At 44.1% G+C, this 27,767-nt stretch overlaps 1 protein-coding gene across 4 annotated transcripts in view; it reads right to left on the bottom strand.

Annotated features, from left to right (window-relative positions):
• Window positions 1–1,343: 1,343 nt before the first annotated feature.
• Window positions 1,344–27,767, bottom strand: part of LOC106567946 (UV radiation resistance-associated protein) — a 172,881-nt gene continuing 146,457 nt past the window's right edge. For 3 of the 4 annotated variants that reach the window (XM_014137860.2, XM_014137861.2, XM_014137862.2), the window contains one exon: window positions 11,190–12,465. In XM_014137860.2, the coding sequence (XP_013993335.2) occupies window positions 11,655–12,465 (811 nt within the window). In that variant the 3' untranslated portion in view covers window positions 11,190–11,654. Of the gene's footprint in view, window positions 1,478–11,189; window positions 12,466–27,767 lie in introns of those variants that run through there. The other variant, XM_045692235.1, reaches the window with a different exon arrangement.

The following is a 27,767-nucleotide window of genomic DNA, read 5'->3' as shown; positions in this document are numbered from 1 at the left end:
AAAAGCCCAAAAAGGAATCGTCATGGTCACTGCGATGTTATTCTTTGCCCAGTATATTCCACTGACATCTCTCCAATCCCAATATTGATATCTCTCCAATGAAATCAGTTCCACACAAATGCGTTTCATGAGGCTCAACATGTGGCTGTGGAGAGAAGAGAGTCAGCCCCATAAAAGTCAGGTTTGTGGAGAGAGGGAAATATTTGGGCTTTTAAAAGAAAACACTGGAGGGGTGTTTTTTAGGAATGAGGCGTTACTACTGGAGAGATTGGGGAACGCCAGGCCAGGCCGGAAGATTCCAGGCAGATGGACCAGACTGGATTGGGCGGCTGAGATGGTTGAAACGACTGGGCTGCAATGCAGCGTGGCATGGCCTGGACATGATCTCCCAGTCCACAGTCACAGGACCAGAGCCCATGAGAGGAGAGTAGAGGAGACCAGGCTGGGATATGACACGCCATGGCTCAGCCATTTCTCATTCAGACATGGGGACCAGAGCAGAGCAGTTTCCCTCCATGCTCGTAACCTATTCCCCTTATCCTTGTATTATGACTATAATCCAGCTATAAAGAATTATGGTCACAGTATGAGGTCTCTGCTCACTAATGAATTAAAAACTCCACTTCCCTCTCTCTCTCTGTTGACTTAAACCCACACTGTTGAACACGTGCCAGATCTGATTTTTGACTCAAGCTCGTCTCATTCTCATCACCTCTCATGAGCCTTAAATGGACTGTTGATGGGGCGAGGCGAGTAGCATTACTCATACAATCACTACACACACTCATACAGTAGGCTACACTCTGCCTGCATTGCATTGAACTCAATTACAGTGAAATAATGCTGCTGGAATGGAGTTTTCTATAGATGGTCCCACAACTTGCCGTTGTTTTTAATAAGGCAAGGTGCTGTGTGTGTGTTGGTAATGTATGTGTAGGAAACACCCTGGTGGGAAGGAGTATTCTCTTATTAATCCATATATAGACACACATACATACAAACTCTCACTCACTCGCAGCTATAAAGCTGGGGGCTCAATCACACTGCGAGCTGTGCACTGATTTGGCCGGTGTGTATTTTGCGAGGTGGCGCTGATGGTGAACAGGCCAGCAGGCCTGACACAATGGCCATTATGAACTCTCAAGCTGTGCACCGCGTCTCACACATACCGAGATGGGTTTACGCATGGGAGCATAGAATGAATAAGGCCTGCTCACTCTCCCGATAAAGATTTCTACATTACTGAGTAGAGGCCTTTGCTGTATGCATACCAAATTCCCCCTGAAACAGAGCATAGACCTGTACATATATACACCATATCACAACTCCTTACCTGGGTTTCTAAGGCGATAGGTGACATCATCTCTCTCTCTGCTGTCGCTGTGATTGGCTAAGGTGGCACTCCCAGCAGGCAGTGGGGCTGGGTCTGTGTTCCATCCCAGGACTCAGAGTCTAAGGCACCTGTACAGGATTAGGGCTGAGAAGACAGACACAGTGCACAGAGAGAGAGAGAGAGCTTATAGGATTGTGGAAGCAGGAAACAGCCTTATGTAGACCTGGAGATTGAAAAAACTCAGGGACAGATGTAGTGCTTGCATTAGTGCAATAAACTATAAACCATGAAAGGTACAATAAAAGGTTACAAATAAAATAGATGAGTTGAATGTACAATGTAAAAAAGACAGTTCCGCATTATAGCTGTGGTTGGTATTAAACAAATATAAAATATAAACTAATGCAAAGCCTACGTAAATCTGGTCCTGAGTGTCTGCGTTGAAGGACAGTGAACCTCCGTGACACTGAAGGATTTATCATTTAAGCCTCATTTGATCTGATCCTTGTCAAGGACTACACCCACTGGGCACGACACGTCATTTCAACGTGGAAATTTTGGTAATATTTGGCTGAGATGTTGATCAATGAGATTTCAACCTTTATTCACCCACTCAAAAAGACAACCAGAAGTTTGTTGAATTCCCAATGTGTTATTACTGCTCCTTCAACCATTTAAAAAACAACAAAGTTCAAATGGGAACACAATGTCAGATATTTGTATTTATGCAACAACTTAATGTGGTATCACTGTGCTTAATCTAATAGCACAACCACATGACCTGGATTGCAGTTGAGATTACATTAAAAGTACATAGTGCAAGTGATGAATGCAGTTCAAGATTCTGCACAGATTATTATAGCAATTGTGAAGATCTCCACAGTTGCAACCTTTGCATGCTATCTTGAATACACTTTCTATGATTACATAAGAAGGCATTTATAGTTACAGTAGGTTAACCTCACAATGTGGTCCGGGATGTGTTACTAATTTTAAGGTTGAATAAATACTGTTACATCAGATTGGAAACTTTAGGCTATTTACTGTATTACAAAAGTATTATTGAATTGTGTTTGGTATACAATGCAACCAAATATCAACATTTGAAGGATATGCATATTTTGTTTGTCTTTAATTACAGTTTGTCTACAAATTAACAATTGATATGTTAGTGTAACCGATGTGAAATGGCTAGTTAGTTAGCGGTGGTGCGCGCTAATAGCGTTTCAATCAGCGACGTCACTCGCTCTGAGACTTGGAAGTAGGGTTTCCCCTTGCGTTGCAAGGGCCGCGGCTTTTGTGGCGCGATGGGTAACGATGCTTCGTGGGTGTCAGTTGTTGATGTGTGCAAGGGTCCCTGGTTCGAGCCCAGGTTGGGGTGAAGAGAGGGACGGAACCTACACTGTTAAGTTAAAGTTAAAGAATAGGATGGAGACGTGAATCCAACATATCAATTAGTCATTTGTAGACAAACTGGATATCATATATTGGATTCACATCTCCATCTCAACCAAAAATCTAAGGACTAATTCTAATCAAATTTGATTTAGTCCTATTCTTTAACTTGATTTTTGGTTGAGATGGAGACTTGAATCCAACATATCAAATATTAATTTGTAGACAAATTTGAAGTCAACCAAAGCTTGAAACCCTAGGCTTTTTACTGGAAACAAGTGCTGCTGATGACTATGCAAATGCTATATTGGCCTAAATAATATAATTGATGATATATGAGTTATAAAGTATGGTTACATCTAATTTTAAAACCTACCCTTCGGAATGACAGTGATTATATTGAGTAATTAAGAGATCTCTCAATAATCACTCTCATGATAACACATTGGTAGTAGTTAAAAATATTAATGCTGCGCAGGGCTAGGCTTGGTTAAAACCCTGGATGAGCTGTAGATGGATCAACTCTAGTAGAAGGTGCTGCCCAACCTATAGTGTTTTTCTGATAGTGGATATAACGTTGAAGATCTGACGTTGAAGATCTGGTACAAATTCAACAGCCTTGTGGATGTTGACCTGTTAAAAGGTCTTGCTCACATCGGCTACGGAGAGCGTGATCACACAGTCATCTGGAACAGCTGGTGCTCTCATGCATGCTTCAGTGTTGCTTGCCTCGAAGCGAGCATAAAAGGCATTTCGCTTGTCTGGTACGCTCGTGTCACTGGTCAGCTCGCGGCTGGGTTTCCCTTTGAAGTCTGTAATAGTTTGCAAGCCCTGCCACATCCAACGAGCGTCAGAGCCAGTGTAGTAGGATTCAATCTTAGTCCTGTATTGACGCTTTGCCTGTTTGATTGTTTGTCTGAAGGTATAGCGGGATTTCTTATAAGCGTCTGGATTAGTGTCCCGCTCCTTGAATGTGGCATCTCTAGCCTTTTGCCCGGTGCCGATGTTTTTTTTATTTCACCTTTATTTAACCAGGTAGGCTAGTTGAGAACAAGTTCTCATTTACAACTGCGACCTGGCCAAGATAAAGCAAAGCAGTTCGACACATACAACAACACAGAGTTACACATGGAATAAACAAACATACGGTCAATAATACAGTAGAAAAAGTCTATATATAATGTTGTCTGTAATCCATTGACATACCTCACAGATGGATTTGGCTCCCAGAATGTTTGGCACAAGTGAATCCAGTGGTTTGTAACCCAATTTGAGCGAGCCAATGCAGCTCTTTGAGTTGGGATATTAGGTTACTCAGGCTATTGGGTTATCTCCTACAGTGGTAACCAAGGGCCTCAAACAGGCAGGATAGACTCATTGCATAACAAATGCCCCAGGAAATGCTGCTGCATTTTCTTGTCAGGCATGTAACTTGTTAAAAGAACATGCTGTTATAATATCACGCACAAGATGACAAGAGGACATTATTTGTTGGCCATGCTGTTTGTCAGGATGGAATGGACCAGAAGTGCATGGCACAACTGGCTGAGGATAACCTCAGTATAGGACAGGGACATGACTTGGGTTGTACAAAATGGAGGGAACTCATTGTCGTCTAGTTCCTTAATGCCCTAAACACTAAATATAGAATAAAGAGAAGGAAGGTGGGTAGAGGTATACTGTTTCAGTATGAAGTCAGGTCTTGAATTGTTAACCAAATCATAGAGATATAGGAGATGGGAGGGAAATGTAAAACTGCCTGAGGTCTTAATGCACCTCCACAGTGCCATGTCTCTAGAACAAGCCCTCTACTCTTATCCTCCTCCTCTTTCTGGTCATTTAACTCAATTAGAGATGAAAGGCTTTCTAAGAACAAGCAGGCAGAACCTGGAAGCTCCTCCCTCCACACTGAAACCATCCAATAGGCTGAAGGAATGTCAATTTAGTTAATATGTGACAACAGTCCTTTCATTTGTTTTTCGTTCCTTCTTAAAAATACTTTTATGGCATCATTATGAAGGTATGTCAGCTATGGAGAAGACAAACACTGTCTTTTATGCTGTGGTGAGGATGTCTAGAATGGTTGGAAATGAAGGAGCTTACTGGTCGTCTCTTCACTTCACAGCTGCAACCAACCAACTGCTATCTGGTAGCTATGATGATACCGTTACCTAATAAAGACAAATCTAAATCAGTGGAGGATGCTGAGGGGAGGACGGCTCGTAAAAATGGCTGAAATGGAGTCAATGGAATGGTATCAAACATGTGGTTTCCATGTGGTTGATACCACTCCATTGACTCCATTCCAGCCATTACTATAAGCCGTCCTCCCCTCAGCAGCCTCCACTGATCTACATGGCTTTACAGACCATTCTGAAGACACCTGGCTACTGAAACACAAAGTTAATAAAGCATGGTCTCTATTTCAGTTAAAGCGTAAGGTAGAGGTTTGGACATCTGGTGATTAAATAAAATAAACTGAGATTAAGAAAAATGTAATCTATGAAGCAGATTGAGTAGTCTTTCGTTTATAATGAGTGTTTGCAGCTTGAATTCTAGCTAATGAGGTATGTGTGTGTCATCCAGAAGGGGGGCTGAAGGGGAGCCAGAGGACAGGGGCTGGGGACTAGACCGCCTGGCCTGACTGCAGCATTAGCCTGCTGACAGAACTACACCTCACTCATTCATTTACACTCAAACATACACATCATCAAGCACATCATCCCTGACTCGATATGTCTATTTACATAATGCACACACCCACACAACATGTGGACACACAGACCCATAGGTCTCTTGTGCAAAAGCGATTTGACCACAGTTGGCCTCAGGGATGGCTAACCCTGGAAATTCCTTTGGTCTCTACTGAGTTAGGTAAATCAGCTTTTAGTTTTCTTGCACCTTCCTTGTGGAACAATCTTCAAAATGTTTTGGTGCATCTAGGGCAATTCAGAAAGCTGATTGAGGACCTTATTACTGATGAATGTGTTGGTTTTTTATGATCGTGTTTTTCTTTCTGGTTGCAATTTGTATTTATTTCGATACGTGTATTTTATGTAATTTAGGGCTCATCTGTAAAAGAGACCTTGGTCTCAGTATGACTCCCTGATTAAATAAAGGTCAAATCAATTTAAAAAATCTCAGCGAGACTTACCTGGATAGCATGGTCCCAGATCTGTTTGTGCCATCATCCTACTACTTATCATGCCAAACAGGTCTGAAACCAGGCTATAACCTGGATAAATACAGGTTAAATAAAATGCAAACACACTTCACACTTCCATTCACACTTCCGAAACAAACACAGGTAGACCAATGTACAGGGGGCTACATACATCCATGCTATTGGACTGAAAGTCTTTATTATTAAACACTCTCCATACAAAACTATACAGTTGAAGTCGGAAGTTTACATACACTTAGGTTGGAGTCATTAAAACTCGCTTTTTCAACTACTCCACAAATTTCTTGTTAACAAACTAAAGTTTTGGCAAGTCAGTTAGGACATCTACTTTGTGCATGACACAAAGTAGTAATTTTTCCAACAATTGCTTACAGACAGATTATTTTCCTAATAATCACTGTATCACAATTCCAGTGGTTCCGAAGTTTACATACACTAAGTTGACTGTGCCTTTAAACAGCTTGGAAAATTCCCCAAAATTATGTCATGGCTTTAGAAGCTTCTGGTAGGCTAATTGACATCATTTGAGTCAATTGGAGGTGCACTTATGGATGTATTTCAAGGCCTACCTTCAAACCCAGTGCCTCTTTGCTTGACATCATGGGAAAATCTAAAGAAATCTGCCAATAAATCAGAAAATAAATTGTAGACCTCCACAAGTCTGGTTCATCCTTGGGAGGAATTTCCAAACACCTGAAGGTACCACGTTCATCTGTACAAACAATAGTACGCAAGTATAAACGCCATGGGACCACGCAGCCGTCATACCGCTCGGGAAGGAGACGTGTTCTGTCTCCTAGAGATGAACGTACTTTGTTGCGTAAAGTGCAAATCAATCCCATAACAACAGCAAAGGACCTTGTGAAGATGCTGGGAAACGGAAACAAAAGTAACTATATCCACAGTAAAATGAGTCCTATATCCACATAACCTGAAAGGCCGCTCAGCAAGGAAGAAGCCACTGCTCCAAAACCACCATAAAAAAGATTGTACTTTTTGGAGAAATGTCCTCTGGTCTGATGAAACAAAAATAGAACTGTTTGGCCATAATGACCATCGCTATGTTTGGATGAAAAAGGGGGAGGCTTGCAAGCCGAAGACAGGGAATTTTTACTAGGATTAAATGTCAGGAATTGTGAAAAACTGAGTTTAAATGTATTTGGCTAAGGTGTATGTCAACTTCCGACTTCAACTGTATGTACAAGGTCACATACTGTATATGGTCACATACTGTCACATACTGTATATGGAAATGATCTACTATGGTTCAATCTCTCATCATAAATACAATACATTTCAACAGTCATCCACCACAGTACTTGATCATAATAAAAAACATCAGTTGACCATATCAGCTTCTGTCTACAGAGATCTCTGTGGTCCTTTCCCAGAGCAATACACAGGGGACACAGTTAGACCCAAATTGTATGTAAGTATTTTAAAGATTTGAACGAAGGTCTGATGACTGTTCTCATACTTTACAATGTTATCAATGTCTGACTGACTGCCTACGAGGGAAAAGAATAAAGCATGAATTCCTTTAAAACAAAAACTCACTGAGACATTATAAATAACGCACATTGCCAATGGACACCAGTCCAAGAAAACAAAGTAGTTCAACAGGGAAATGGAAGAAAAATTGAAAGAAAACAAAAAAACAAGAGGACTAACATTTAAAAGGTGGATAGTATATGTCTCATTAACATGTAAGGCCTGAGTGAGACATTCCAATAGAATACAGTACACATAGGTTTGCACATTTTGAGGAATATTCAGAGGTGAAAACTTTCCGTGGGAATTAACGGGAATATATGGGAATTAACGGAAATATATGCAAATTAATATTAATACCATTTAAATGTAGATGTTTTTTTGCATTGGATATATTTACCATATCATATGGAGACAGAAACATAAACCTTTTACCTTATCATAAGTAGACATAATTGCAAATGATTAAATCCTTCCAACAAAATGTTTAAAAACAATTTAGTAACAAAATTAACTTTAATAAAATGAGTTGACTCTTCACATGGGATGATTTCACTGAACAACAAAAGAAAGGGAATATCGAATGATCCCCAATGATCCATCGCATCTCCCAAAAACATTTTCAACATACATCTGTAAAATGACAGTCTAGAAACTAAAGCTTTGGTTGTCTTCCTCTCAGGCTTCCATGTCTTCTCCCTGGACCTCCTCAATGTCCACCTCTTGAACATCAGACTCTGAGGCCTCATCTTCACTGTCACTTTCCAACCTTGTTGAGGATGGCCTGTTGTCAGGCTCAAAAAGCCTCAAATTTCCCCGGATGGCCACCAATTTTTCAACCAATTGGTCAGCCTGTTGTGTGCGTTGGTGGTTGTGGGTTCCCAAACAAGGACCAGTTGTGCTCTGAGGCGGCTGACGTTGGTGGGATTTCGAGGGGAAAGAGCCTCAGATCCACAAAGTCCCTTCCACCAGGTGGCTGATGAGATATGTTGGCACGACTGCCATATTGCATCTCCATCCCAAAGCCCTTGCTTGGAAGTGTACTTCACCAGAATGCCAAGAACCTTGCCTTCATCCAGGCCAAGGTGGCGAAACACGGTAGTGATGACACCATAGGCCTTATTGATCTCTGCACCAGACACGATGCTCTTGCCAGCATACTTGGGGTCCAACATGTACGATGCGGCGTGTATGGGCTTCAGGCAGAAGTCTTCACACATTTTGATGTATTTCAGAACTGCAGTTTCCTCTGCTTGGAGCAACAGTGAAGTGGGCAGGGCAGTACGGATTTATTCTCTTACATCTGCAAGCAGAGTCTGAACATCAGACAGGATGGCATTGTCTCCCTTAATCCGTGCAATGGCTACTGCTATAGGTTTCAGGATTTCCAGGCAGCTTACCACTCTCTCCCAAAATACATCATCCAGGAGGATCCTCTTGATGGGGCTGTCCATATCGGCAGACTGTGATATGCCCATTTCTTGGAGAGACTCCTTCCCCTCCAGGAGACTGTCAAACATGATGACAACACCACCCCAACGGGTGTTGCTGGGCAGCTTCAATGTGGTGCTCCTATTCTTCTCACTTTGCTTGGTGAGGTAGATTGCTACTCTAACTTGATGACCCTTCACATACCTAACCATTTCCTTGGATCTCTTATAGATTGTATCCATTGTTTTCAGTGCCATGAGGAGCAGATTCAATGCATGAGCAGCACAGCCAATGGGTGTGATGTGAGGGTAGGGACTCCTCCACTTTAGACCAAGCAGCCTTCATGTTCGCAGCATTGTCTGTCACCAGTGCAAATACCTTCTGTGGTCTAAGGTCATTGATGACTGCCTTCAGCTCATCTGCAATGTAGAGACCAGTGTGTCTGTTGTCCCTTGTGTCTGTGCTCTTGTAGAATACTGGTTGAGGGGTGGAGATAATGTAGTTAATTATTCCTTGCCCATGAACATTTGACCACCCATCAGAGATGATTGCAATACAGTCTGCTTTCTCTATGGTTTGCTTGACCTTCACTTGAACTCTATTGAACTCTGCATCCTGCAAATGAGTAGATAAAGCATGTCTGGTTGGAGGGGTGTATGCTGGGCGAAGAACATTCAGAAATCTCTTCCGATACACATTGCCTGTGACCTTCAGAGGTGAACCAGTTGAATACACAGCTTGAGCAAGACATTCATCAGCATTTCTCTGACTACGTTCCTCCATAGAGTCAAAAAACCTTCTGATTCCAGGAGGACCACGAGCTGTTGCTATTGATAAGGTGTCTGATTCATCATTTTCACCTCGAATAGAAGTAGAGGGACTTTTGTCAAAGGTTGCTTGTTGTGAACGTTGAGGGAACTTTATGCACTTGGCCAGATGATTCTGCATCTTTGCTGCATTCTTCACATATGATTTGGCACAGTATTTGCAATTGGACACAGCTTTTCCTTCTACATTAGCTGCAGTGAAATGTCTCCACACATCAGATAGTGCCTGTGGCATTTTCCTGTAAAGATTAGGAAAGAAATTGTAAAAAAAACTAAACAAATACAATTACGTGTACAGATAAATAGTTAAGCAGTTAGATTAAACAACTTATTTGTAAGATACATGTTTTAAAATGAAACATGTATGGAAACAGGTGAATTAATACTCCTCAGTTAGCAGGCTCAAGCAAGCTAAAACCCACATGGTAGCAAAAACTAACTAGCAGAAATTGTTAACAAGTTAGAAATTATTTAAACACACTTTGCTGTAGGCTACTATTTACTAGTTAACAAAGAATCATGTATGTCATATAAAATATATTCACCCCACCCAGTATTGTAATCAAAACTTACCAGAAAACATGTAGTCCTTGGCTCAGACAGTGTAGTAGTGTGGGCTCAATAGCATCTCATTAGTGTGCAAGATCATGAGAATCAGCTGTACATGTGATGGAAGAATGCACTGTGCATGCAGAGGGTTGCAATTCCATTGAATTGGGGATAGTTTAACCAAAATATGCCACAAGACCTAGAATTGCCATATGTGCATCCCACAAAAAAGGTTCACTGTTATAAGCTAACTTTTTTGATGAATTTAGGCAAAATTCCCCAAATTCCAGGGCTTAATTCCCCATGGAAAATTCCTGAAATTTACCGGAAAGTTTCCGACCCTTTGCAACCCCAAGTACACACCAGAAATGTTTTTGGTCTATTGAATAATATGTGAATTATTGGACTTTATATTAATACTTATATTAATGGGGCTTATTAAAATAGTAAAAAAAGAAAAAACAGGTATGGAGAGGACAGAGAAATTGCACTGTATCCCTGCCATGTGCCATGAGCTCAAGCCTCCCTCCCACATGTCATGGTCCCTTAGGATAGAGACAGGGCAGCCCTGTCCAATGGCTGTTGGACCTGGAGGTGCAGGTCGTAACAGTAACGGAGTATCTGATTGGGCCAAAGGTCTAAGCTGCCCTGGCCTTGTGACTGGTAGGTGACAGAGGTCAGAGGTCATAGGTGGGATAGGTCTTTGCTGTACCTCCTTTCCTCTGTCAGCCATGCTGAAGACCCTGGCTCTGTTCAAATTCATCTCTCCTTCCCTTGAAGTCATTACTGACAGGTACAAGGGCTGGACAGGTACAAGTGAAGACTCTATAGCTTTCATCAAGCCACTTATGTTAGACTACTGGTTACTTCAAGGAAGGGAGGAAGGATACATTTTGTGTGTTTAAAGGTGGTTACAACACAAACACCTTCTCCCTCCCACAGCACTGCCATGCATCCTGAAAAAAGAAAGCTGCGGAAGTGTTTCAACCACAAACATTTGCTTTATTTAATTTCAAAGGATTATAGAAATCAGAGGAGGCTGGTAAGAACAGCTATAGGAGGACAGGCTCATTGTAATGGCTGCAATGGAAAAAATGGAACGGCGTGAAACGTGGTTTCCATATGTTGGATGTGTTTGACTCCGTACCATGAATTCCATTCCAGTCATTACAATGAGCCTGTCTTCCTATAGCGCCTCTCACCAGCCTCCTCTGATATACATGTTTTTCGAGAAGAAGTGCAAATTGGTCACATTCCAGATACCGTAGCTCCTATGTTTGATTTCTATTGATGCATGGAGAGAGGGAGAGTGACACACACACCAAAACACACAGGACCCCCCTCCTCTCCACTAAGTTCATGTCCCTGACTCATGTGTCCTGTGACTCCAGTTCTGCCCTCACCCCTCAGCCCAGCCCTCCCCTCAGGTCCTGCTCTCCTGTTGTCACTTCTCAGAGGAGTTCTTGCGTGGCCGGCGGAAGCTGGACATGTTCTCATTTAGTGCATAGATGCGGCGGGAGAACTCCTCGAAGCCGGCGGCATCCAGCTCGCCCAGCACCTGCTCATCACACTCCACGGCCACGGCGTGCTCCACGGGGATGCAGGGGTAGTCCTCCAGCCTGGCCCCGTCCCCCAGTCCCAGGCCTGTGGCCTCAGTCCCCATGATCTCCTCTGCCTGCTCCACCGAGCAGCACAACTCTGGGTTCAAAGCCATGGTCACTGTTAGCCCGGTTGTGGGCCCCGCCAGCCCGTAGCCTGGCACCACTGAGCCGTTCATGGTATTCTGCTGGCTGGTGAGTGTCACCTCCTCCAGTTCCTCAATGGTGCTGTCCCGAGCCGGAGTGGGGCAATCTGAGCCTCTTGTGGTGGTGGAAGGCAGTTGCTCCTCCTCCACCACCTCTACCTCTCCGTCTCCATCCTCCTCTCCTGGGGCTGGTGTCTGCTGTGCCTGGACCTCCAGAGTCTTGGCCAGGTCGATGCTAGCGTCCAGGGAGGAGGACAAGTGTTTGAGGGAAGGGGAGGGTGGCGGCAGGCCCCCCTGGGGCTGGTCTATGGCCATGGCAGTGTTGTAGCTGGGAGGAAGAGAGGCTTTGTACTTCTGCTTGTCGGCCTCAGAGCTGGCCCTCTTCCTCAGTGAGCCCCGGTCTGGAGAGCTGGTGTCGGTGGGGAATCCCACCTCTGACGCAGCCGAGACACTGATCTGAGACTTGCCTCCTGTCGGGACCGGGATAGAGCTGGAGACATGATGCCGGTCACTGTGGGAGAGAAGGAGAGATGGAGAAAGAGGGAGGTAGGGAGAGAAAGAAAGAAATAATGAAAGAGGATATGATGGATATGCTCATAAGTCTTTCACATCCAAGGGTCATGGAGAGAGGGAAGGATAGAGGGAGGAAGGCTCCCCTCCCCTGTCTAGCCCCCAGGCCTCTCTGATCAGACATGGTTCTGCATCTCATCTCTCCCCCCCTGATCCAGATCCCAGACAGCTGGTCCACTGCAAATCACTCCCCATTATTACATTCAAAAACATTTTCTCAGCTCATGCAACGGCAGGGCTATGCAGAGTGGAAGCTCACAGCATGCCTCCTAGAAAGTATGCGAGACATTTTTGTGGAATAACAGATAACAGACACGACAGAGCAACCCCCATCTGTCCCATGCAAACCCTAACCGTAAATTAACTTAAACAAGGGGTCCATAGCTGTTTAGCCATACTTAACCTGATCATTCAGGTATGAGAGGAGACATTGGGGGGATATCTCATGGGGTCAAAGGTGAAATTGGGTCCCTGTGCTGTCAGAGGTCCACCTGTGGCTGGTTAGAGAGCAGAGGAGCCTGGGTAAGTGATCCTGGCTAGTTAAACAGGTTAAAGGGGTGGTGAGGTCACTGGGTGGTGATGTCCCTGTATCAGACGCCAGACAGTCTAGTCTAGCGTGTGGCAGCAAGACGCACACAGAGAGGACCTAGAGGCCTATGCCAGGGGAATGTTTCAAACACACAGCGACTGACTGGTCTTTGCCTAGCTGTTTGATGGAGTACTTCAGGACTCAACACATGGTAGCTTGTTAAGAGGGTCCCAACCGCGGCCCCTGCCCCCCGTGGAGGCAGCAGAGCACAGGGCACTGACAAAACAGTTCACATACAGGGTTTAAAAACACACACGCATGCTAGTGCTGAGCGATTAGTGTTTTTTGAGGTCGGTTCGGTTTTAGTTTAATGATTAAAAGATAATCACCGTTTTTGATTTTAGCTTCAATTATTTTTTTTCTATATTTTTTTTTTTACATTAAATGCACTATGCATTATGTGGGTTGAATGCTGTAACAACACTGAATAAAACTATTCATACAAGTCCCATGATGGTAGTGGCTGCCCATTACTGATTACTTTACTTTAATAAAATATTTAAGTTTTAATTTATAGTCTTTATTATTTCATTCCAAGTCATCATCTCATCTCTACAGAGCTGCTGCCTATGTTGTCTGACAAAATCACAACTTTAGTAGTTCTTCAAAGTAAATAAGGGATACTTTCATGATGACTGAATACCAATTATCAATCACTTAGAAAATGTATTTTCAGGTAGATACCTCGCAAAGCAACTTCTCTCTATCCCTCTCGATCGTACGCTCGTCTGTGTATTCTCTCCCTCTCAGTGTCTGCCCCACACAGGCAGGACAAGTAGACGGGCAACGGATTATGGCAATTGTAGTTAATTAGCACATTTTCTGCGCTAAACTATAAAGAATATTGGCCTGTTGGAAATGACAACTCCCTACTAAATCGCAATGTTCAGGCTTGATCGGATTTATCTCTAGAAAAACTCTGCATTGAGCTCACAGAAGATAATATATATATTTTTTTACTTCAGTTTATTTTGGTAAATACTTTAACACTTTTTTTCTTAAAACTGCATTGTTGGTTAAGGACTTTTAAGTAAGCATTTCACTGTAAGGTCTACACCTGTTGTATTCGGCGCATGTGACAAATACAATTTGATTTTGATTTGACACAAATACACACAGCTCACTGCTGATGAGTCAGTCACAGACACAAGACAGCAGAGTGTCCTCAACCTGCCCTATAAAAGAGGAAACCCACACAACGTGGACGGCCCATGGCAGACCTGATCGTAATTATAGCTCACGGCCAGCATTTAATAAGCAGCTTACAGGAACACACAAGATGAGGTCAAACGTTCATGCAAGGTAAAACAAATAAAGATAATGAGTTGAGATAATCTGGCATGAGAGCTCTTCTTTCTGAGCAATAACTGGGGATACACTGTGCTGCACTTATTCACAGTGCGTGTCTATCTGAAAACATCATCTAACGCAATTGCCTTCACATTGGCCCTTAGCGACTATACAGTGTATCCCATAAACCAAGGCTAAATAGAAACAACATGCTGTTCAAAACTCTTGATCAGTTTTCTCGAAAAAGCCAAAAGTTTAATGGTTTGCCATTAATGCTTTGTATCTGTGAACTCTTAAACAAAATTATTATGGTGTTTTGAGCGCGCTCCAAAACTAAAAAACAAAACCTGATTTGGAAGACGGGAATAAAAAGAGACCTTCCATGAGAACTGAATTATCATTCCAGCGCGCAAACCCAAACCGTGGTCCAGGTTGGGCCCCTATCAAACAGAGGACAGGTTGGACTGTTTGTTAAGCAGGAGTTTGAAACGTTCAATGCACCATTTATAACAAGCTAATGACTGCCTACAGTCTGTTGTTCACTGAATGACGTCCTCGTGGCAAGAGCTCTGAGACCGATCCAATCTTGGATTTGAATAAATATCAAGCCTTCTAGTTTCTCCCTGGCTCTCTCCCAGTACCCCTACCACACAGTAATCCATCTCAGCTTCAGGAGAACCCAGGTTAGGATCCAGGAGAAAGCTGGCCAACACAGATGCCTGCATGTGTTTTGGCCCCGAAACACAGTGATATGATATACAATCAGACTGCGTAAAACATATGACCACTTCTTCTTTTCTGGGAGTGATTAGATGTCACAATAATAAGGCCTGGATAATAAGGCATTTCTTGTTTTGGAGCATGTTTGTTTGTTACATTAAGCTCCCCTCCAAATTGGTTCCTTTAAACAGCTGTCAAGTTAAGTCCCTTAATCAAGAGTGTAGTAAAGAGTCTGAGGAGTGGCGGCAGGAGGAGAGGGGGAGGAGGCTAACCCCCACAAATCTCCTTGAATGGGCTGTCATAATATTTTTTTATGCAGCACATTGTCTCAGTATGACTCCTGACACATTGCTTTTTATTCAGACCAATTAGGCTGTCCCCCTCCTTGCACCACTCCCCATACAGTAATTATTGCTCTGCTCAGAGGAAGGGAGAGCAGTAGTACACTTCCTGAATACTGTTGAAAAACCTGGAACCCATAGAGCGGGGGGACGGTGAGGGATGGAGGGAATATTGGCAGATTTACAGGAGAAGAACTCTCCATTGGAGGGAAGCAATGAATGGTCTAGTTTTCACACAGTAGCCCATTGTGCCTATAAACAATACATAAAGTTCATTTGGAAAGTATTCAGACCCCTTGACTTTTTTCACATTTTGTTACGTTACAGCCTTATTCAGAAATGTTTTTTTTTGTTTTCTTTCTCCTTTTTTTTTGGTTTAAACATCAATATACACACAATACCCCATAATAACAAAGCGAACACAGGTTTTTAGAAATGTTTGCAAATGTATTAAAACTAAAAGCAGAAGTACCTTATTTCCATAAGTATTTAGACCCTTTACTATGAGGCTCAAAATTGTGCTCAGGTGCATCCTGTTTCCATTAATCATCCTTGAGATGTTTCTACAACTGGATTGGAGTCCCCTGTGGTAAAATCAATTGATTGGACATAGTTTGGAAAGACACACACCTATCTATATGAGGTCCCACAGTTGACAGTGCATGTCAGAGCAAAAACCAAGCCATGAGGTCAAAGGAATTGTCCGTAGAGCTCCGAGTCAGGATTGTGTCGAGGCACAGATCTGGGGAAGGGTACCAAAACAATTCTGCAGCATTGAAGGTCCCCAAGAACACAGTGGCCGCCATCATTTTTAAATGGAAGAAGTTTGGAACCACTAAGACTCTTCCTAGAGCTGGCCGCCCGGCAAAACTGAGCAATCAGGAGAGAAGGGCCTTGTTCAGGGAGGTGACCAAGAACCCAATGGTCACTCTGATAGAGCTCCAGAGTTCCTCTGTGGAGATAGAAGAACCTTCCTGAAGGACAACCATCTCTGTAGCATTCCACTAATGACCAATTTGTCATTATGGGGTAGTGTGTGTGGAATGATGAGGGATTTTTTTTATTTAATCAATTTTAGAATAAGGCTGTAACGTAACAAAATGTTGAAAAAGTCAAGGGGTCTGAATACTTTCCGAATGCACTGTACTTGGACCAAGTTTAAATCGAGGCTAGTAGTGTTGTATAGTATGGTAGGTGTTGGCGTGGGTAGTATAGCCAGGCATACTGTACTGTAGGCATCCCTGTCTCTTTCAGGGCGGACATTGGACGACCTGTGATTTACAACCAAAGGGACAAAGTACTTCACTCTGGACATTCTAACTCATCATTAAGTTTTACTAGTCCTCTAAGCCCCGGCGGACTTCCTTGTCAATGATTTCACCACATAAAAGCTACCTGAGCCCTCTGCCTAAACCATTAGGCCCAGACTTGGCAGGCCCAGCGACGGATAGGCCCACTTCTCCTCCCAACATGTTTGTTTTAAATGGGGTCTTTCTTCCTCTGCCTGTGTCAGACTCAGCCCTGGATATTCCAGGCAGGCTAGGAATTTACTAAACCAAACATTTTCTGCTGTCTTATCCTCAGACAGGCCTTGTTTCAGGTTCAAGGCATAGCTCTCTTCATTTCCAATTCCTGCTAAGGAGCCGTGATCAGAGCCAAAATACACAATGACAGATAAGATTCAGGCTTTGATGTCGTGGCAACCGAAAATCCCACAGGAACTACTAAACCAAATGCTATAACTGAAATATTGTAATAAACACTAAGGGGGTGGAGGGGAGTTTAAATGAAAATATTGTAATAGAGCAAGTCTCCTCTGTCCACGTCTGGCCTTTTGAAGACGGAGAACGTAACCATCGTATGAAAATCACCACAGCATGTAAAACATATTGAACAAGTCGATAGTATGAACACTAACACTGCTGCCAATTGTGACTGCACACTGTTGTATTTGACTTGATTCTCAGCAGTTTGTATTGCACAGAGAACTACAGTACCCCACACCGTCTCACAGTAAGACAGATTCCTTTAATTTGCGACATGTTGTGTTAGAATGACATAACTGTGGGGATCTATGCAGTACCTCAACGAATGGCAATTACTAATGAGATCAGCTGGGCCTGTTAGTTCAGTACTCTGACACATAGAGGAGAGCAGGTCTGTTCTGTGCTGGGCTGTTTGATTCATAGAGACCTGGTGGTAGGGAGCATTCCTCCAGATGTCAGCTCATTCCTGCCTCATCCATGGAGACCACTGTACAGCTAACACACACAGAGACACACAGACAAACACAGGCACACACCCTGCAACTCACAATCAAGAGTGTGTGTGTCTGTAAGTGTGTCTGTGAAGGAATGCTCGAACTCATCCAAACAAATTTGCTTTATTTGATTGATTATACTGTATGAGTTCCTCCACAACATCAGGCATCTACCCTTACCATCTCATCACCTACCATCCCTATGACTTAACTGGAACAATAATCTCCACATAATGAAACACCTACTGTGCTTGATGTGTGCTACCAGCTTTCCTGCCATGCATGTTCAGTTACTTACTGACACAGACCAGGACCAATATTCCTGACTGTGTTATCGGCCATTTAGGCTGAACTTGCTTGGTTGTCACAGGCGGACATTTGCAGGAGTGAGGATAGAGACACGCAGAACGCAGGCACACACATACACATGCCAGGCTAAACATTTCCCCCTGTGTGTTCTGGGACTGTGTGTGTTTGAAAGCAGTTAAGGAGGGGTTCAGATTTAATGCCGTTATCACTGTTCTCTCACCAGGGGTTTTGGGGGGAATCTTCAGAACCTCCGGGCGGCTGGAGAAGCAGCCGGTGCCGGGGCTGTGTTCAATCATCTAGCCCCCTCACCCCAGACTCGGTGCACCGGCCTGGGCTTAGGACCTGTGAACCTATGCCAGGGCCTCCACAGATGTGGAGCCACAAATAGGAGCTTAACGGGTTTGTTTTGAACTTGGCAAGCTGTTCCGTTTAAGAAGCAAGAAGAACTAACTGCCTTTGGTAAGTTCCTCCAAGTCAAATGTTTCTGGCTGCCTTAACCACTTGCTTGGTTCTGTAACATTTTAGGTCTCTTTAAAGTAAAGGGGCCAGGTTTACAAGTCCTTCCACTTCTATACACCTGTGTATTCTGTGCCACTGAGATGTACATACGTCTTGACTCTGTTTGCAACTGTTTCAGTAGGAAGGGATCAGTGTAGGAACATTAAACAAAACACAGTCTCTTTCTATACAGTACAAACCTTAAACAATCATATACACTGAGTGTACAAAACATTTGCCCCCAGAACATCCTCAATTCGCCGGGGCATGGACTCTACAAAGCGTTCCACAGGGATGGTGGCCCATGCTGACTCCAATGCTTCCCACAGTTGTGTCAGGTTGGCTGGATGTCCTTTGGTTGGTGGACCATTCTTGATACACGGGAAACTGCTGAGCATGAAAACCCAGCAGTGTTGCAGTTCTTGACACACTCAAACCGGAGCGCGTGGCACCTACTACCATACCGCTTTCAAAGGCACCTACATTTTTTGTCTTGCCCATTCAACCTCTGAATGGCATACACACACAATCCATGTCTCAATTGTCTCAAGGCTTAAATATCCTTCTTTAACCTGTCTCCTCCCTTTATCTACACTGGTTGAAGTGGATTTAACAAGAGAAATCAATAAGGGATCAAAGCTTTCACCTGGATTCACCTGGTCAGTCTATGTCAAGGAAAGAGCATGTGTTCTTAATGTTTTGTACACTCAGTGTACTGTACTTCCCAATGAAGTTCCCTGGATAAAGCCCATGTTCCCATGCATGAGAAGAGCCCTTCTGGTCAGCGTATATGGAGGGGGAAACGTCTACACAGTTCATGGATGGATTTGGTTCCCTTGGACATGCCCTCACCCCACCACCACCCCTGTATAGTAGTGGAGGAGAGGGCAGGGGAACAGATATCAAACCCCTTTCCCTCTCACAGATTTACCAGTTAACTCCCTTCAGCTGCTGCACAGCATTTTTATGCATCCATATTTCATACACTAGGCCCCTCCGCTGGAAATAGTATCTGAATTTAGGCTTTTTCAGGCAGGGGGGAACTGGAAGTAATACGGTGGGGAGGAAGGGCAATAAAATAAGTCCCATGCAAAAGGAGAGCAGGAATGAATGCATGTCCTCCCTGTTTCAGTGTTTCACTACGGCAGTGTGGAGCCCCAGAGTCAGACCACCTTCCTGTCCCCCAGTACCTGCTGTCTGAGTCAGTTAGAGGGGAGAACTATGTGGGTCCTGTGACGAGGACGTAACTTATGGCCTGTTCAGGCTTACTGCACATTCTCACCCACACACAAGGTGCTGTAAGTCTGCTGTGTGAACAGCCAGCCACCGTCCCCTGACGAGTATTATAGCCCTGTGTGTGTGTGTATGTGTGTGTGTGTGTGAGTACGTGTCAGTTCGGTAAGGCAGGCTCTCGAGACGGAAACAAAACCGTGTGAGAGTATGTGTGCATGTTGGGTAAGCGCCTGTGTGTGTGTGTGAGTGCGCCAGAGTGTGTGTACACGGCCAGGCCAGCTCCGGAGACGGAAACAGAACTTTCACGGCTCTCAGCAAGGTTCTCAAACTCCTTATTTCGTCCCCTGCGGCCTCGTTGTCTGGTATTGTTTCCTAAAACCGAAAAGAGCTTCTCGACATCAGAACAGCTAACCTCCAATTGGACGAAGAATTCTACTTCACTCGAAGGAGAGGCTACTATAGAGGCCGGCGTGCGGGATACCTGACGAGACTACAACGCAGAGTGGATAAATCGCCTATACCCTCCGTTCTACTGGCGAACGCGCAATCACTGAAGAATAAACTGGATGAGCTCCGTTCGCCCAGACTATTCAATCAACGTGATCTGAATACTTTCTGAATGCACTGTATGTTTCTCAGAGTCTGGTTGACCAAGGACATGGTAAATTCCCTCAACAAAAATATAAATGCAACATGCAACAATTTAAAAGATTTTACTGAGTTACAGTTCATATAAGGAAATCAGTCTTGTATTAGGCCCTCATCTATGGGTTTCACATGACTGTGAATACAGATATGCATCGGTTGGTCACAGATACACTATATATACAGAAGTATGTGGACACCCCTTCAAATTAGTTGATTCGGCTATTTCAGCCACACCCGTTGCTGACAAATGGTGTGACCACCATTTGGCTCATGCAGCATGACACATCTCCTTCACATAAAGTTGATAAGGCTGTTGATTGCGGCCTGTGGAATGTTGTCCCACTCCTCTTCAATGGCTGTGCAAAGGTGCTGGATATTGGTGGGAATTGGAACACACTGTCGTACACGTTGATCCAGAGCATCCCAAACATGCTCAATGGGTGACATGTCTGGTGAATATGCAGGCCAACTGGGACATTTTCAGCTTCCAGGAATTGTGTACAGATCATTGCGACATGGGGCTGTGCATTATCATGCTGAAACATGAGGTGATGGCAGCGAATGAATGGCACGACAACGGGCCTCAGGATCTCGTCACGGTATCTCTGTGCATTCAAATTGCCATTGTGTTTGTTGTCTGTAGCATATGCCTGCCCATTCCATAACCCCACCACCACCATGGGGCACTCTGTTCACAACGTTGACATCAGCAAACCGCTCACACACAACGCCATATAAGTTGTCTGCCATCTGCCTGGTACAGTTGAAACCGGGATTCATCCTTGAAGAGCACACTTCTCCAGCGTGCCAGTGGCAACCAAAGGTGAGCATTTTCCCACTGAGGTTGGTTTTACTTCGCGGAACTGCAGTCAGGTCAAGACCCTGGTGAGGACGACGAGAAAGCAGATGAGCATCCCTGAGACGGTTTCTGACCGTTTCTGTAGAAATTCTTCGGTTGTGCAAACCCACAGTTTCATCACCTGTCCGGGTGGCTGGTCTCAGACGATCCCACAGGTTAAGAAGCTGGATGTGGAGGTCCTGGGCTGGCGTGGTTACATGTGGTCTGTGGTCGTGAGGCCGGTTGGACGTACTGCCAAATTTTCAAAACGATGTTGGATTTATTGATTTTTTTACCCTTATTTCAGCAGTTCAATTGACGAGAACACATTCTCATTTACAGCAACGACCTGGGGAATAGCTACAGATGAGAGGAGGGGGGATGAATGAGCCAATTGTAAGCTGGGAATGATTAGGTGGCCATGATGGTATGAGGGCCAGATTGTGAATTTAGCCAGGACACCAGGGTTAACAGCCCTATTCTTACGATGAGTGCCATGGGATCTTTAGTGACCACAGAGAGTCAGGACTCCCATTTAACATCCCATCTGAAAGACAGCACCTTACACATGGAAATGTCCCCAATCACTGCCCTGTGGAATTGGGATTTTTTTTCAGACCCTTGGAAAGAGTGCCTCCTACTGGCCCTCCAACACCACCTCCATCAGCATCTTGTCTCCCATCCAGGTACCTAAAAGGACCAACCCTGCTTAGCTTCAGGGGAAAGCCAGCAGTGGGATGCAGGCTGGTATGCTGGATGCGGCTTACAGTAGAGAAATTAACATTACATTTTCTTGCAACAGCTCTGGTGGAAATTTCTGCAGTCAGCATACCAACTGCACGCTCCCTCAAAACTTGAGACATCTGTGGCATTGCATTGTGTGACCAAACTGCACATTATAGAGTGGCCTTTTAATGTCCCCAGTACAAGGTTCCCCTGTGTAATGACCATGCTGTTTAAATTACCTTCATTATAAGCCACACCTGTCAGGTGGGTGGATTATCTTGGCAAAGGAGAAATGCTCATTAATAGGGATATAAACAAATTTGTACACAAAATATTTGAGAGAAGTAAGCTTTTTTTTGTGCGTACAGAACATTTCTGGAATCTTTTCTTTCAGCTCATGAAACATGGGAACAACACTTTACATGTTACGTTTATATTTTTGTTCAGCATATACAATGCCAGTCAAAAGTTTGGACACACCTACTCATTCAAGGGTTATTCTTTAGTTGTACTATTTTATACATTGCAGAATAATAGTGAAGACATCAACACTTTGAAATAACACATATGGAATCATGTAGTAACCAAAAAAGTGCTAAACAAATCAAAATATATTTATATTTTATATTCTTCAAAGTAGCCATCCTTTGCCTTGATGACAGCTTTGAACACTCTTGGCATACTCTCAACCAAGGGGTTCCCACATATGCTGAGCACTTGTTGGCTGCTTTTCCTTCACTCTGCGCTCCAACTCATCCCAAAACATCTCAATTGGGTTGAGGTCGGGTGATTGTGGAGGCCAGGTCATCTGATGCAGGACTCCATCACTCTCCGTCTTGGTCAAATAGCCCTTACACAGCCTGGAGGTATGTTTTGGGTCATTGTCCTGTTGCAAAACAAATGATTGTCCTACTAAGCGCAAACCAGATGGGATGACGAATCGCTGCAGAATGCTGTGGTAGACATGCTGGTTAAGTTTGCCTTGAATTCAAAATAAATCACAGACAGTGTCACCAGCAAAGCACCCCCACATGCAGAGATAATCCGTTCACCTACTCTGCGTCTCACAAAGACATGGCGGTTGGAACCAAAAACCTCAAATTTGGACTCATCAAACCAAAGGACACATTTCCACCGGTCTAATGTCCATTGCTTTTGTTTCTTGGCCCAAGCAAGTCTCATCTTCTTATTGGTGTCCTTTAGTAGTGGCTTCTTTGCAGCAATTCGACCATGAAGGCCTGATTCACACAGTCTCCTCTGAATAGTTGATGTTGAGATGTGTCTGTTACTTGAAATCTGTGAAGCATTTGTTTGGGCTGAAATTTCTGAGGCTGGTGACTCTAATGAACTTTCCTCTGCAGCAGAGGCAACTTCGTGTCCTCCTTTCCTGTGGCGGTCCTGATGAGTGCCAGTTTCATCATAGCGCTTGATGGTGTTTGCAACTGCACTCGAAGAAACCTACAAAGTTCTTGAAACGTTGCGTATTGACTGACCTTCATGTCTTAAAGTAATGATGGACTGTTGTTTCTCTTTGCTTATTTGAGCTGTTCTTGACATAATATGGACTTGGATATCTTCTGTATACCACACCTACCTTGTCACAACACAACTGATTGGTCAGAAGGAAAGAAATTCCACAAATGAACTTTTAACAAGGCACACCTGTTAATTGAAATGCATTCCAGGTGACTACCTCATGAAGCTGGTTGAGAGAATGTCAAGCGTGTGCAAAGCTGTCATCAAGGCAAAGGATGGCTATTTTGAAGAATCTCAAATATAAAATATGTTTTGATTTGTTTAACACTTTTTTGGTTACTACATGATTTCATATGTGTCATTTCATAGTTTGTGTCTTCACTATTATTATACAATGTAGAAAATAGTAAAATAAAGAAAAACCCTTGAATGAGTAGGTGTGTCCAAAATTTTGACTGGTACTGTAAATCTGGCTAGTTTTTCTACACATTGGCAGGACAAAACGACTGCGTCGGGGAGGCTCAGATGAGGGGCTGTCTCTTTGTTAAAATCAACTGGTGTACAATCTCTCATTTTAAGTCTCAAGGTTCTGTTCACCTGAGCTAGAATAAGTCATTATGAGCTGTAGACCACACTATTTACCAAGAGCGTTTGTCTGTATTTTTTGTAGCTGTCTCTTTACCACCACAAACTGGCTTCCTGTTAAGGCAAGGGCTGATTTCAAGGTTTTACTGCTAACCTACAAAGCATTACATGGGCTTGCTCCTACCTATCTTTCCGATTTGGTCCTGCCGTACATACCTACACGTACGCTACGGTCACAAGACGCAGGCCTCCTAATTGTCCCTAGAATTTCTAAGCAAACGGCTGGAGGTAGGGCTTTCTCCTATAGAGCTCCATTTTTATGGAATGGTCTGCCTACCAATGTGAGAGACGCAGACTCAGTCTCAACCTTTAAGTCTTTACTGAAGACTTATCTCTTCAGTAGGTCCTATGATTAAGTATAGTCTGGCCCAGGAGTGTGAAGGTGAACGGAAAGGCTGGAGCAACGAACCGCCCTTGCTGTCTCTGCCTTGCCGGTTCCCTCTCTTTCCACTGGGATTCTCTGCCTCTAACCCTTTTACAGAGGCTGAGTCACTGGCCTACTGGTGTTCTTCCATGCCGTCCATGGGAGGGGTGCGTCACTTGAGTGGGTTGAGTCACTGACGTGGTCTTCCTGTCTGGGTTGGCGCCCCCCCTTGGGTTGTGCCATGGCGGAGATCGTTGTGGGCTATACTCGGCCTTGTCTTAGGACGGTAAGTTGGTGGTTGGAGACATCCCTCTAGTGGTGTGGGGGCTGTGCTTTGGCAAAGTGGGTGGGGTTATATCCTGCCTGTTTGGCCCTGTCCGGGGGTATCATCGGATGGGGCCACAGTGTCTTCTGATCCCTCCTGTCTCATCCTCCAGTATTTATGCTGCAGTAGTTTATGTGTCGGGGGCTAGGGTCAGTCTGTTACATCTGGAGTATTTCTCTTGTCTTATCCGGTGTCCTGTGTGTATTTAAATATGCTCTCTCTAATTCTCTCTTTCTCTCTTTCTGTCTTTCTCTCGGAGGACCTGAGCCCTAGGACCATGCCTCAGGACTACCTGGTATGATGACTCCTTGCTGTCCCCAGTCCACCTGGCCGTGCTGCTGCTCCAGTTTCAACTGTTCTGCCTGCGGCTATGGAACCCTGACCTGTTCACCGGACGTGCTTGTTGCACCCTCGACAACTACTATGATTATTATTATTTGACCATGCTGGTCATTTATGAACATTTTAACATTTTAACATTTTGACCATGTTCTGTTATAATATCCACCCTGCACAGCCAGAAGAGGACTGGCCACCCCTCATAGCCTGGTTCCTCTCTAGGTTTCTTCCTAGGTTTTTGGCCTTTCTAGGGAGTTTTTCCTAGGGAGTTTTTCCTAGCCACCGTGCTTCTTTCACATGCTTTGCTTGCTGTTTGGGGTTTTAGGCTGGGTTTCTGTACAGCACTTTGAGAATATCAGCTGATGTACGAAGGGCTATATAAAAATAAATTTGATTTGATTTGAAACCGATGCTGACACTAAGACTGCACTCAATGAGCTGTATTGGGCCATAAGCAAACAAGAAAATGGTCATCCAGAGGCGGCGCTCCTAGTGGCTGGTGACTTTAATGTCACCTGAACAACTAGAGGTGAAAAAAACTATAGATCACTTTTATTCCACACACAGAGATACATAGAAAGATCTCCCTCACCCTCCATTTGGCAAATCTGAACATAACTCTAAGCTCCTGATTCCTGCTTGCAAGCAAATACTCAAACAGGAAGTGCCAGTGATGCCCTCAATACGAACGTGGCCCGATGAAGCGGATGCTAAGCTACAGGAAGTGTTTCGCTAGCACAGAGTGGAATATGTTCCGGGATTCATCTGATGGCATTAAGGAGTTTACCACATCAGTCACCGGCTTCATTAATAACTGCATTGACAGTGACCAATGGTACATATCCCAACCACAAGCCATGGATGACAGGCAACATCCTCACTAACGTAAAGGCAAGAGCTGCCGCTTTCAATGTGTGGGAAAGTAATCCGGATGCTTATAAGAAATCCCACTACGCCCCCCGACAAACCATCAAACAGGCAAAGTATCAATACAGGACTAAGATCGAATCCTACCACACCGGCTCTGACGTTGTCAGATGTGGCAGGGCTTGCAAACTATCACGGATTACAAAGGGAAAGTCAGCCGCGAGCTGTCCAGCAACGCAAGTTTACCAGACAAGCTAAATACCTTCTATGTGCGATTTGAGACTAGAACGCTGAACTATGCATGAGATCAACAGCTGTTCTGGACGACTTTGTGATCAAGCTCTCCGTAGCCGATGTGAATAAGACCTTTAAACAGGTCAACATTCACAAGGCCGCGGGCCCAGATGGATTACCAGGACATGTACTCAAAGCATGCACTGACCAACTGGCAAGTGTCTTCACTGACATTTTCAACATCTCCCTGACCGAGTCTGTAATACTTACATGTTTCAAGCAGAACACCACAGTCCCTGTGTCCAAGAACGCCAAGGTAACCTGACTAAATGACTATTGTCCCGTAGCACTCATGTCTGTAGCCATGAAGTGTTTTGAAAGGCTGGCCATGGCTCACATCAACACCATCATCCCGGAAACCCTAGACCCACTCCAATTCGCATCCCACCCCAACAGATCCACAGATGACGCAATCTCAATTGCACTCCACACTGCCATTCCCACCTGGACAAAAGGAAGACCTATATGAGAATGCTTTTCATTGACTGTAGCTCAGCGTTCAACACCATAGTGCCCACAAAGTCATTATTAAGCGAAGGACCTTGGGACTAAACACCTCCCTCTGCAACTGGATCCTGGACTTCCTGATTGGCTGCCCCCAGGTGGTAAGGGTAGGCAACAACACATCTGCCACACTGATCATCAACATGGGGGGGCCCTCATGGGTGCGTGCTTAGTCCCCTCCTGTACTCCCTGTTCACCCACGACTAAGTGGCCGCGCACGACTCCAACACCATCATTAAGTTTGCCGACGACACAAGAGAGCTTCAAGTTACTTGGTGTCCACATCACCAACAAACTATCATGGTCCAAACACACCAAGACAGTCGAGAAGAGGGCACAACAAATGATTTGGCAAGGGTCCCCAGCTCTCCAAAAAGTTATACAGCTGCACCATCAAGAGCATCCTGACTGGTTGCATCACCGCCTGGTATGACAACTGCTCGGCATCTGACTGTAAGGTGCTACAGAGGCAAGTGTGTACGGCCCAGTACATGACTGGGGCCAAGCTTCCAACCATCCAGGACCTCTATACTAGGCGGTGTCAGAAGAAGGCCCATAATATTGTCAAAGACTCCAGCCACCCAAGTCATAGACTGTTTTCTTTGCTACTGCACGGCAAGCGGTACTGGAGCGCCAGGTCTAAGTCCAAAAGGCTCCTTAACAGCTTCTATCCCCAAGCCATAAGACTTCTGAACAATTAATCAAATGGCTAAACGGACTATTTGCATTTTTGATTTAATAAAAATATTTAAACAATTACGCTGCTACCGGCTGTTTATTATCTACGCATAGTCACTTTACCCCTACCTACATGTACATATTACCTCAATTATCTCGACTAACCTGTACCCCCGCACATTGACTCGGTACCGGTACACTCTGTATATAGCCTCGTCATTATTATTTTATTGTGTTACTTTTTTTACTTTAGTTTATTTAGTAAATATTTTCTTAACTCTTATTTTCTTAAAACTGCA

Source organism: Salmo salar, chromosome ssa13 (assembly GCF_905237065.1).
Source record: "Salmo salar chromosome ssa13, Ssal_v3.1, whole genome shotgun sequence".
Lineage (NCBI taxonomy): Eukaryota > Metazoa > Chordata > Actinopteri > Salmoniformes > Salmonidae > Salmo > Salmo salar.
Note: the sequence above shows the minus strand (reverse complement) of the source record. Positions and strands in the feature narration are given on the sequence as shown.